This window comes from Patella vulgata, chromosome 3 (genome assembly GCF_932274485.2).
Source record: "Patella vulgata chromosome 3, xgPatVulg1.2, whole genome shotgun sequence".
In the NCBI taxonomy this organism is placed as follows: domain Eukaryota; kingdom Metazoa; phylum Mollusca; class Gastropoda; family Patellidae; genus Patella; species Patella vulgata.
The window spans coordinates 51727000-51740346 of NC_065881.2; the positions used below are offsets into that span (position 1 = coordinate 51727000).

At 34.6% G+C, this 13347-nt stretch overlaps 1 protein-coding gene across 2 annotated transcripts; it reads left to right on the forward strand.

Moving 5' to 3' along the window:
* Positions 1–1215: 1215 nt before the first annotated feature.
* LOC126816099 (centrosomal protein of 55 kDa) lies at positions 1216–12907 on the forward strand. 2 transcript variants are annotated; one of them, XM_050542294.2, is made up of 8 exons: positions 1216–1375; positions 4157–4609; positions 5396–5668; positions 6757–6828; positions 7365–7553; positions 8239–8481; positions 8749–8850; positions 9794–12907. In XM_050542294.2, the coding sequence occupies exons 2-8, from the start codon at positions 4184–4186 to the stop codon at positions 10022–10024; spliced, it is 1536 nt and encodes a 511-aa protein (XP_050398251.1). In that variant the 5' UTR covers positions 1216–1375; positions 4157–4183; the 3' UTR covers positions 10025–12907. The 2 variants fall into 2 exon arrangements, with proteins under 2 accessions (XP_050398251.1, XP_050398252.1); XM_050542295.2 differs by having other exon boundaries at positions 1224–1375; positions 4160–4609.
* The last annotated feature ends 440 nt before the right edge of the window (positions 12908–13347 follow it).

Sequence of the window (13347 nt, forward strand, 5' to 3'; positions counted from 1 at the left end):
TTATAATAAGCCCGTTTTCAATTACGATAGATATATTATTTTTTTTTTTTCACCATAATTCAATTTCAAAATATAAATATCAGAAACGCTACTGTCCGTGTAGGCCTTATATACACATGTACAGCTCGTTTTTCCACACTATCCGAACGAAAAGACACTATTCCCATACCGGTGTGACAGTTTGAGATGGTTCCTGGTGTGTGGTTACCGTTTAGCGCATGCGCAGTTGTAGGAATCAACTCACACCGTTATGGACGCAGAAGGGCCGAATTGTTAGCGCGTGCGCGTTGGATCATAAGTCTGTTATTGAATCAACCATCTTCGCTGGCCAAAGGTTACGAACCGAATCGTAACCCTTGGCCAGCGAAGATGTGAGTCAACTGGCGTGGTTTCGATTCCCCGGTTGTAGCCTACGCGACAAGTCGAGTAGGGTCGATCAACTGTCCAGTCTTTAGTTTTTTCTGGATCCTCCGGTTTCCCCCCACTGCCAAATGTCGCTTTTTCGGGGATAATCCAACTAAATATTGGGGGATTCCCCTTACAAATCTCGATCCTTTGATTGGCTCGGTTTCAAACACAAAAAGGCGTTGTTCGATTCTACGCATTGGCTATAAATTTCTATATTTACTACCAATATTGGTGGTTGGGATGGCCTAGTGGTCTAGAGTGTCGCGCTTCGACCTCTAGCTGGCCGGTCATATGTAGCTTGCGGTCGTGGTTTCGATCCCTGGTGTGAGATGTGGCTTGGAGATAGGAACGCCTTCTCAACCTCGTGAGTTTCCTCCCACAGGAAATACCTCTGCGCGTGTGCTAATTAAGATAATAAAAATTAAAATAAGACAACTTGTCTGCGAAGCGGACGTTAAACACTAAGAACAACAACAGCAATAACTAACAACAACTATTCGTTACTACAGACGTTCAACAACCAACAAACCAATCTTTCCCAGAGTCATTTGGGCTATTGCACTATGAAATGAAGAATGTTTGGTAATTATCCAAATCAGTATTAATTTGTAGTATCGATATACAAGTCACTATTTGAATTATGTAGTAAATTCAGTCCCATAGCATGCATACAGTCACAGAAATATGAAAAAGGTTTATTTAAAGTCCGCTTCCACCGAAGAAATAACATAATTATATAGAGCCTTTATTGGAGCTAAATTGTAAGTGTGCGCATGCGAGAACGTGATAGGGAAGAACATCCGTTTTTAGATGAATCGAATGCACCATAATATTTAACTTTTCCGGGTAGCAGTATGACTGAAGAGGACGTAAATATCTCCGGATAAACCCCAAACTTCTCCTTGTAAAAGAAATTAAATCATAAATAGGGGGTTAATTTAGGAGCTAATCGAGGTATCTGTTATTTGTAAGTATCGATGATGATAACATATTATATTCTCAACCAAAATTAGTCAAGGCTATATAACTTTCAAGTTCTAACTCTAAGGGGAATGAACAGTTGAATGGTTATAAAATTATTTACGCCTCTGGTGGCAAAATTTTAATATTCTAGAACAAGGGTACAATTTGGCATAAAGAACAGTATATTATCAAATATTATAGGGCCTAGATAAAAATTATTATTATATGAGTTGAAATAATGCCATGGTGGATTTGGTAAATTGTGCTACCGCTGGAAAAATGCAGTTATTCACCACCTAATTTAAACAATTCACCACCTGATTTAAACAATAAACTTATTGTTACAGGATATTTGCCAAAATTTTTAAGGTTGCAAATAACTTAATGCCAAATGGGATTAGCAAATAACCGTTCCACCTCATTAAACCTTAATTTTTTAGAGTTAACTGTGTTAAAGTACTAAGTCTCTAACTCAATATCATCCAAAGTCTTCGACATTGAAAACACGAATTATTTGTCAATTTAAATCAACATTGATGTTGTGATCTTACGGGGAAAAGATGGGCTTCTGATATCCAATATTTAAGACAAAATAAACATTTTACCATCGGTACACAAATCGTAATGCGTTTTAGCGCCATTTGTAACAAGGGACTCGAAGAACGCGACTACACATGTCAAACGGTGACCTCATATTCTTATCTGGAGAGCATGCGCAATAAATACTGTCGGTGTAGACCGGAATAACCAGACTTTAGAGATGGCCATTCGAATGAGACTTCTGGCGTATTTCACCGAACTTAATTGATTTGAAATCAGAGTAAAAACAGAAAAGAGTGAATGTAAATCAGATTATATACACTCATGTTACATTATTATATATATTGCGACCCATTTGTGTCAATTTCTAGGTCCCGTATATTAGCGATTTAGCTCCTTTGAATTAAAAAAACAATGAACATGCAACACTGGATTAACCACAGGGCTCGGTGAGGCCCCACTGCTAGTGGCAGTGATGAGGCCCTCTGAGGCTTTCCATCAGATTATCAAAGTCCTGCACACTGGGGCAACTTCAATCCATGGTTGGCCTGTGTTGCGGTTGACATCCCAGAATTTGTTGTAATCCGGCGATGCCACGTCATTCTTTCGACTGGCATCCATGTTGGTTTTTTTGTGTTCATTTAGCAGGAAAAGTGTATCAAGAAATATATTAAACTCCTCTTTAGCGACAATATTTTGGTTACAACTTGTGCTACTACTAGGACTGAGGTGTAATCAAGGTAACTTTGATTCAGTTTGAACCCATTTATATTTAGAGTCTTGAATGCAGAATCTGTTGCCTGTAAATCGAGAAATGCTGGTTTCTGGACTTGCATTCTTTGACAATTAGCCCCTAGACTATCATTATTTGATAATTTGGTGTGTGTAGTTTCTGTATAGACTACCTGTACATTACTTACAATATTTTGCATTTTGTTTATAACGAAACATATTTAGATTTTAATCCGGCAAGGAGGATGAGGATTTTTCCGGGGATTGTAAACGTTTATGCAAGTGTTGGGGGCAGTTTATTTAACTTTGTTTTTATCATGTATCATCATAGTATACTATTGAGCATACAGGATACATTCCCCAATTTTGAAATCATCTTAAGAATATATCTATCCATTCCATGATAATATCGAACTGCTCTGCTGGGAGCGATCTTTGTCCAAATTGAAACTAATAAAGAATTATCTACGATGGGTCAGGATAGGCTTGTGTATTTGGTGCGACTGGCCTATGAGCACGATATACTGCGCACCATAAATGTCCAAGAAACCATTACAAAATTCGCCATCGGCAAGAAAGGAAGAGTATTCCTCCTTTCATTGAACTCTAATAGGAACCTGTCGACACCATAATATTCATATGGACTTTTGAAAGACGTAGTGTTATAAGTTATAGCGAATTTTGGCTTAGATTGAAGTACGTATTGTAATTGTAGTTAGCTGTGTAATATTTCCGTGCATACATCACATCATGATCACATGAAATAGTCTGATTTCTTGATTGAATCTCCTATTATTGTACTTCTCTTACAATGTTCGATGTTCAAATATCGACTCCAGTTGGTTACTATCTCCCCGCTATTTATCACTGACCGACTTCAAATTAGGTTTGATGTAGTTACATTCGTATGTGTGGAATAATACTGCTTAAGTTCTGGTCACTTGTGTTAGGTTGGGAACCCCCCACATGCTCAAGGCCCCAGGGCCCCCTTGGTAGTAGATTATAGCGGAGGTGGCAGCCTCCGACAGGATATATATTTGAAAATCTCCAAAAATAAAACTGAAAGAAAACTTGATATGTGCCTCCTGTGACAGGGGCCTCCCAGTCCAATCGAGGGCCCCCTGAATCGTAAAACTTGAATTTTATGGTGACATCTTTCCTATAGAGCAACAAGAAATCTGTCATATTAAAGAATAATTCATAATAAAATAAAATCTCAAGAATAGTGATTCATACCTTCTTACTCCATACTGTGTATTGCAGAAAGGTGAATCATGATAGGCCTACATCAATTATGTATCAATGTAGCAGTAGCACTACTGCAAACCATGAAGCTAAAAATGACCATTTTGGCTATAATTTAAAGCTACAAATTGGAATCATTTGATTTAATATAACTTTTAGAAACATACATGTAGGCACAACACATCTAAAGCCAAACTCATACATTGCCCTTTTACTTTACTTTTAGAAGTTTATTAATGGGATTTTTTTTACATTTTCCTTTTTCAAGTAGTAGCATACAGATTGAATAGACAAAATGGAAAGGTACAATTACCATGAAACAATGACTGATCAAAGATTACTTCAAGAAAATAAATTTCTCAAAGATAAAATTGAAAACCTGAAAATTGTTATCAAACAGTATAGTAATGAATTGACATCAGAGAAAATGAAAAGCAGTGGAATGACAACAGTAGCAACCCTTTTAACTGAAACACAGAGAGAGCTACAGAGAACATTTAAACAGAAGAAAGCTCTAGAAGCAGCTGTTAAAAATCTACAGAACAGATTATTAACAAACCACTTACCTGATGATGTCTCTATAGGTGAAAGTGATGTTTACATAGCCAGTTTATGTCCTCAAACTTTGGAAAATCTAGCAAGTGAAAATGTACGTTTAAAAAATCTACTACATAACTGTGCTACAACTGAAAAGTTAGAAGAACTGAACCGAAAACAAGACGTAAGTTAATGGTTGAAATTATTAGATCTGCTGTATCTTTGACATACCCTATAATGTAAGGGATCAAAATAGAACTACATTCACTGTTCAAGAATTTTTTGCGAAGTGATTGTCCTTTGACTTAGTGAAAATGCAAAAGAGTCATTCGTTTTCATTCAATTTTAATGAAAAAATAAAATTGGTTTTTTTTGGCATCCCCTTGGATATTACGCAGAGGGATGTTTCCCCAAGCTCCATCATATGCCACTGCTATAACCTTCAACTGGGTGTATCTGCTGTTCTGCTGTGGTGGCACACTCAATTTTCTTGCACAGAAGTGAAATAGTTACTAATATTATAATAATAATAATGTACATTTGTAGAGTGCCAAATCCATCCAAAAGCATGCTTAAAGCGCAATGAAACAATAGTTATATACACAGTGAACAGAAAGTCTAATTCGCATAGCATTCCCTGATATAAGTGAGTCTTCAGCTCTGATTTGAAAGTAGTCCAAATTCCACTGTTTTGGATTTTCAGGGGTAAATCATTCCACAATTTAGGAGCAACTACACTAAATCTTCTGTCACCAAAATGTTTCAGTTTTGACTGTGGAACAGAGAATTGAACTGGCTGTGCAGTTATGAAAACTAGTTGGTTGTTGGGATAAGGAGAAGTAACAGAAGACATATATATTTTAACTTTTTTTATTACAGAATTTAATACTCTAAATGACAATGATAACAGAACTACGGCAACTCTAATAACGGAATGATTAGAGAATGAAACATATTTTTTTTATTCCAGAATATTGATACTCTAAATGACGATATAAGAGAACTAACTCTAAAAAATGAACGGTTGGAGAATGAACTAAAGAAATATCAGAATTTGGAAAAACCAGATTCTTTCAACACTATGGATTCAATACCTAATAAAGAAGTGGTTGATATTCAAACAGCTTTAAGAAAACTAGTCAACCAGTGCCAAGATTTTGACATGAAGTTGAACAAAGTCAAAGATGAAAACTCCAATAGAAAAGTTGAAACTAAACCAACAACTATTGAAAATTTACAGTCAGTAAGTCTGATATTTAATGCTAATATAGGGAACATATTATCAACTGTCATTAATCCCTTTATTTTACAATATATTTATTCAGTAAAATATAAAACAAAGAAGATATTTTGACTTTTCTAAGACTGTCACTTTTGAAGAGTAAGATTGATGCCCACTATAAGCATGACAATCCATAAAGTACATCACTCTAGAAATAGGGTGGGTTGGGTGGCTGAATGGTTAGCATGCGCTTTAGCTTTATCATACGATCTGTCATTGAGTACGTGACAAGGAGTAGGGTCGCCTGTCCAACCTCGTGGGTTTTCTCCGGGTCCTCCTGTTTCCTCCCACTGCTAAAGACCCCTACGTGCAAGCGAATGATTGAAATAAAATTGAACCATGTGTTAGTCCCGAAATGACCTAGTTTGTGTCGAGTGGACGTTAAACCCCATCTCTCTCTCTCTCTAGAAATAGGAAATACATGAAACTGGCCCATTTTATTTTTTCATGTGTAGGACATGCATGTGGTGTAGTCTGAAACTGCTGACATGTATTGGTAGATATTATTATTTTTTGGGAAGTGACAAGTGTTGGTGTCTGACATAAGCATTTTGCCTGATCCTTGATCTCCCATTCATTCATAGTGAACAAAAGATATATTACAAATGTGGGGTGTGGCAAGTAGATGTTAAGGATGATAATAATGAGCCTCTGCTGATATAGAGACTCAAAATTTTTGGTCTAGGCATGCAGCGACTGCATAAAACAGTTAACCCAAAAGGTCTGTAAAGTTGCCCAATGTTTCTCTGAATTACATGAAGATAGAAATTGATTTTCATACAATTTCATATTCTATTAGCATGTTACGACTGCATGAAACACAAAACCCAAAATATTTGTACAGTTGCCCAATGTTGCCCTGAATTTGATATAAATTGATTTTCACTTTTTGAGATTAAAATGGAAAAAAAAAACATAGTTTTAATTGGCATGTGATTTAGTTTATGATATTAAATCCATGCAGATTAGTGACTGGTATCTGTTGGCTCTCATACAGTGTGGTATAAGATATTCATATGGCCTATTTAAAATGGTTTTGTTTTTTTCAGCAACTATCAAACAATATTGAATTGTCCATATTAAAAGACCAAAACCAACAACAAAGAAAGAAATTAGAAGAGGTATGACAGAATGTAAATTTGTGTATAAACTTGTCTCTGTGAGAGGAGAAAAGTTTATTGGCTGTATAAATTGATCAAGTGGGAATGTCTTAATATTATTTGCAAGATTTATTTTTTTGAAATATGATTCATAACAAATTTTTGATAAAACAATTGTGTAGATATTTCTTGTTACAAGAAGGAGCAACATTTTGGATTCTGAATCAAATGTCAGATAAAAAAGCATGTGTCTGTATGTCCATTTAGACTACAAACCTTCAGTACTTTCCCCCGTCAGCTTCACTACAAACTGTGTATGCCTGCAGAGGTATGGAGGAAATAAAATAAACATAGGCATAATATCCAATTCAGTGTTATATGTTTCGTTGTCTTGCAAGCAGTATTTTAGATTGAAGTACGACAGATCAAATTGAGTGAATTTCTATAATGCATTTATGCCGATCCTCCTCAGTGGCATTTACTTCATGGCATACTAATTTCTACAGGTAGTCTTGCAGGGGTTTGTATATTTTTTAAAATCTATCTAATTTTTGTAGGTCAGTGCAATGAATATGAGGTGGCAAGAATACAACAGTCAGAGAGAGGAGCATGTACGTAGTCTTAACAGTAAAGTTCTTGAATTACAGACTCAGTTATCAGAACGACCAGCAATTGGTGAAGGTATCAATACAGCGCTTCGAGAAGCCTCAGAGCAAATAAAATTCACGAAGCAGGCTAAGGAACAGGTAAGATTTCACTTAAAGAATCATAATGTCAAAACTCGCTGAGGTTTCTTCATTTAATCAATACAATAAGATTGATATGATTAGTATAGTAAAGTATCTCATTAAGGCAGCATACAAAATATAGACATAATTACTTATAATACCATACATTAATGTCCATTAATGTCATATTAGTAAAGTGTCTTGTTGACGGCAGCATTCAATACATAGACATAATTACTAAAATTACACCCCCCCCCCTCTTCATCAGCCCATATATTTTCATCCTATGCACCTTTGTTTATGTATATGCTACATATTTTACAAACCTATGAACTATTTATATGATTAATATATGTTCATTTTATTTCATGTTGGTGTACCATTTTATCAAATAATAGTATGGGTGATGTGCCATTATTTACATGGGGGAAATATTTGACTATGCATGGTAGTTTCATATCAGTGCTCATTTCGGATAGTGTATCTGTATTTTAAGTTGTAAATAACGTCTCGAATAAGATATTGCATATTATATTGATACAACACAGGGCAGAAACCCTTTTGCAGTATCATTATATTACTTAGTGTCTCACTCTCGACCTTTAAACCGAACAAACGTTACACTGTACACTCCATTTCAGTTTCATAGTCTTCTGTAAATTAAACTTAGACTGCATGATATGCTTCAATTTGTTTTTGACAGGCTCAGGGAATAGCACATGAATTACAGTTAGAAGTTGATACTAAAGATGCTTTAATCAAAAGACTGGAAGCGCAGATGAGAAATGTAGGCAATCCAATGAATAATGACAATGATCGAGTTGATGTTCTGATGGCTCAGATACAGGTCTGTACAGAAGATTTTGAAAATGAGAGAAGAGATAGAGTACGAGTATTGTCTGAGTTAACAGAGTTAAGAGAGACCCATAACCAGACGAAGAAAGAGGTTTGTACAATTAGCTATAATTAAGACATTATAGATTTCCAGTACCAATTGTCGAATGGCTAAATGTATATAGATTTTTAGACCTTTAAACTTTAATATGATTAGAAAGGCCAATGTTTTGTATTTCACTGTCATAATAAATCATAGAAGGGTAGAGAGAACTGGGCTTGTATATATTCTCTCTCGGCATTTCACAGTTTTTATAACAAATGAATCATATATTTTATTTAATTCATATATTTTTTATTATAATTTTATTTTATACAGCTTGAAAGATATAAGGTGTTGAACCAGAACCGTTTTATTCCTGGTAATCAGTCGTATTATCAAGGTTCTTTTAATAATACCCAACAGTCACCAATTAGAGAGGTAAGTCAAAAACAAAATAGAATGAGTTTTGTTAATAGATGTAAAATGTATATCAATGAATGAAATAAATTAGAATGATTACGAATAGCTTCACCAATCAGTGCAGGGCTGCCGACAACCAGTATCGCGGCACAATTTGCGATACATATTTTGTCCGTTGCTAATCAAAAATAGGCCAAAATTCAAGTCGAAAAAAATAAATAGGAATAAACGAGGGGCGCTATTATAGCAGTGTGTTATTTCTTAATTTCCTATTTTCGAGTCGATTTTGGCTTGTATAGCGTGCTGTCGCCTCACATTTTGTCGTAACTTCTACTTTTCGACTTTCGTGTTTTGAAGGGACGAAAAGTAGAAATTATGAATGGTAGCTTGTGGACCTTCTAGAGGTCACAATTTTTATTTCATTTTAAAAACCGTTGAACTATGTCACTGTTACACCATAATTGTCGTCGAGTTTGAATTTTATGAGACTGACTTAATGTCTGTTCTTCTTTACACAAATAGTAGAATAATCATGTAATACCAAGGTTGTTGACCCTCTGAGGACACAATTTTTATCTGATTTTGATTACACTTAAAATATGTGTTTATATCTCAAAGATCTTGAATCCTTTCAATATTGATGCATGTCGGACAGTAACATCCTGGATTATGACCCCTGATTTTTAAATTGCTTTTTAAAACTGTCCACGACATTTATTAAACTAACATCTAATTAATCACTGTTGATTATTTTATTGTTTTGAGCGGTGTTAAGTTGGACAGTACCAAAAATTCTTACAGAAAGTAATGTGACTGGCTAAAGAGCGAATTTGCCGGTAATGCATTTACTCATACTGGACAGAACCAAAAATTCTTTTAGAAATTAATTTGACTAGCTAAAAAGCACAATTGATGCATTTACTCACATTAAATTCTTCTTTATCCATTTCTATTTTTTCAGCAACAGCTTTCATCTAGAGGACGTGCTGAAAGTGAATTGGTAATTGATGGACCAGGATTTTCACTGAATGGAGCACAAGGATCAGACATTAGAGATGATAAGAACTTATCTAAATCATTACCTGTGTCATCTGCTCATTCTAATATTGAAATCTTGTGTTGTCCTAAATGTGGAAAGGATTTTTCTGAGGGTGAAAAACTTATAACTCATATTGAATCATGTGTTGAGTAAAGTGAAAAACTTATTTGCTCTTGTATGTTTTATTTAGACATAATCAATACTTTGTATAGATAATAAATACTTCACATATACATTTAATGTACCAATGCAGATACATGTAGATGTGTTTTACTTCTGTTATAATTTCAGGTAATGGTCCTTTACTTACTATATACTGAGACTCAATGAAACGCACCAATTATTTGACTGAAAGTGCATGCAAGATACAATGCAGATGCTGAGGCTTTGTCACATGTTGACATACATATCTTAGTTGATCTCTAGTGGTACTATATAGTTTTACCTGGCAAAACCCCAACACATATTAGATTGGGCTTCAAACAGAAAAACTGTCATTTTTTTTCTTCAAAACAAGGGTACAAATCATTATTTTTAAATCAAAGCAATAATAGCCGACTTTCTCCCCACATTTTAAATTTGACAGCCTTACATCATGAAATATGTCATGTAAAACAGCCAATTAAAAATATACAAAAAGTAGGATAACCTTTATAGGTTGCAAGAATAGCCTTTTCAATTCTGTTAGAAACACTGTTTGAAAACTTTACTGACAATATACAGATAAACGAAAGTTGTATCATTACATTAGGCTGGGTATGTTCAATTTGTCCTAATAGTATAGTATAAAATTAACTTATTCAAAGATGTTAAATGCATTAATAAAAAAATTAAGTTTGCCAGGTGAAACTAAAGGCACCCAATCGTAGCTAAAAACAAACCACAGTTTATCTCAACGTTTTTACCAACGTTCTCGTAGCTATAGTGGATCCTGTCCACTTGAATCGATCGGCCAGTGACAAGATGGTTGTATTATGGCATTCAAATCCTCGGACGATGGGTATGGTACACATCCTCTTGAATTAACGCCAGGTAGTGTTCTCGATGGTCAGATCTTCCACAGAACTATAGAACTAGAAGTTGTAAGGACCCTAGCTTTTTAAAGGCCCAAAATCATGATTTTTAACATTCCCATTGAGATCATTTATCTATGGTGAATTTCCACAGTTATGAAAACATCCTTCTGAAGTGTTGTAATCATAAACTGATGTTAGATTGCAAGATTATGAAAGTGTTGTTTTCATTGTATCTCAGTATATAACCAAAAAAAATATCCTCTTGCATGAATAATCTATATTTATTTAAATTGTAAGTCTGTTAAGGAAACTGACGATTACTTTATTTTTATATATAAGAATATTTGTAAAAATGATAATACATCTGTTAAAACAATCATATATTTCATATATTCTAACTGTGATAATATTAAAATCTGTTAATGATGTCTTAATTTTATATTTTGTTACAAGTTCAGTACCCTTTCATCAAGATGTTTATGTTGTACTCCCATATTTAAAGGGGAAGACCAAAGATTTTCAACAGGTTTCCATAAATCTTAAATATATATTCAGAAATAATCCCCTCTGTATTACAAGCAAAAAAAATTTTGCAAGCGAGTAATTAATTTTTATTATAACCGAAAGTGATGTAATTGGTTCAACATGTTCACTGGTCTCTATAGTAAGCATACAGATTTGGCATAAGTTTACCACTTATTTTATCCATGCGTCGTCGCTTGGCAAAAAATGTGATCTAAGGGACTCTTTATTAGGATATTATAAAAAGCATTTCCTGTTCATGGTAAACAGAGCGATAAGCAATTTGATTGGCTGAGACTTTGGAGCACAATATCTCTCCTTCTAGTTGAGGTAGAATGTTCAAAATTGGTGTGAGCTAGAATGTTCACCCTTGACGCAGGTGTTTATTAGGTGAATGCCTTGATGGAGTTCGGGATTAAAAGATGAGAATTTTCTGCTTAGGGTAAGCAGAGATAAGCAATTTGATTGGTTGATGATTTGGGACATCAATACGTTGACTAAGTTCCATAATAAGCATTTTCTGCTTAGGGTAAGCAGAGCGATAAGCATTTTGATTGGTCGAGACTTTGGAACACAATAACTCTCCTTCTACTAGTTGAGGAGGTAGAATGTTCAAACTCTGCTTTTAATTGAGGTAGAATGTTTAAACTTGATGTTCATTAGGTGAATGTCTTGACTGAGTTCAATGATTAACATTTTGAGCTAAAGCTAAACAGAGCTAAGCAATTTCGTTGGTCGATGCTTTGGAAAAGATAACTTTGATTCTATCTGATAGAGAGTGATAAAACTTAGTGTATAGTTGATAATCAGTTTGATTGATTGATACTTTTGAAAAAAAATAAATGTGCGATTAATTAATAAGTGTCTTTTTTTAATTTTGGGTTTTCGGCTGGGGACATCAGCCTCACTGTTGGCTTGTTTTGTCTGCTTCAAATTTATGGACATTTGAGACATACCGGTATATATATATAGTGAACGATTTTTCCTTTCATTTCCTCTTGAGAATGGCTGGGCTTGAATTTGTATATGGCATTGTATACAGTTGACTAATTTTCAGAAGCGATATCTTATATTCCGATACGTTGGTGTGTGATGTTGACATAATTTGAATATATATGAGCCACAAGTCCGTTGAAATATATATAAACGCTGTCAGCATGCACAAAAACATTCAAGCAGATGAAATATCTGTAACTGCCGGGTGCCAAACAAACCATGTGATGTAACCATGAGTGTGAATTGAGCCACAGCTTTCTGTTCTGTATTAATAAATTTTCGCATCAGAGTTTTGTATTATTGTTAAAAGAACACAGTTTCATATTTATAATCTCCTAATAAACAAACAGTCACTTAGATCAAATGTTGTCCAAATTACGATGCGTTCAAAGCACAAGATAATGATATAGACATAATTATGTGATATCACATTAATGCTTTGCATCAATCAAATTGAATCGCAATGTGATCCTATTACTTCATAATAAAAATTGATGCCAAATGGGTTTTGGATTTCTTTCTTTAAAAAGCTCAGTGTGTATGTATGCCTACATAATTTAGAGACGATTATGGCATCATGCATTGTCAAATTTCCACAACAGGAACCTGGAAAACCCCCTCCTGCAAAAGTTCCTGGATCCGCCCATGTGTTTGTGCTTGATCCGCAAGGCTCTAAAAGGCTACCTTGCAAATAAAAATGCAGTTCTTATTTCTGATAATTATTTTCAGGTATCGAATCATTTGTATGGGACTAATGTACAAATTGGTAGTGCATGTTAAAAGATCAACTGACATTTGGAATTTAAAATTAGAGCAGCTGTAGCCAGCTATCCAGGCCAAATTTGCTTCAAAGCAAATAGTATCATGAAGATGTGACTAATAATTGTCTGGCCTGCTTGGATGAATGATTAATGATGAGACTGCCAAAAATAAATGAAGAAA

Bases quoted from the DNA above. Each gene is read 5' to 3' on its own strand.
- LOC126816099 (XM_050542294.2), top strand. From the start codon at position 4,184: ATGGAAAGGTACAATTACCATGAAACAATGACTGATCAAAGATTACTT. The intron at 5,669-6,756 runs GTAAGTCTGATA...TGTTTTTTTCAG, and splicing joins CTATTGAAAATTTACAGTCA to CAACTATCAAACAATATTGA. The intron at 8,482-8,748 runs GTTTGTACAATT...TATTTTATACAG, and splicing joins ATAACCAGACGAAGAAAGAG to CTTGAAAGATATAAGGTGTT.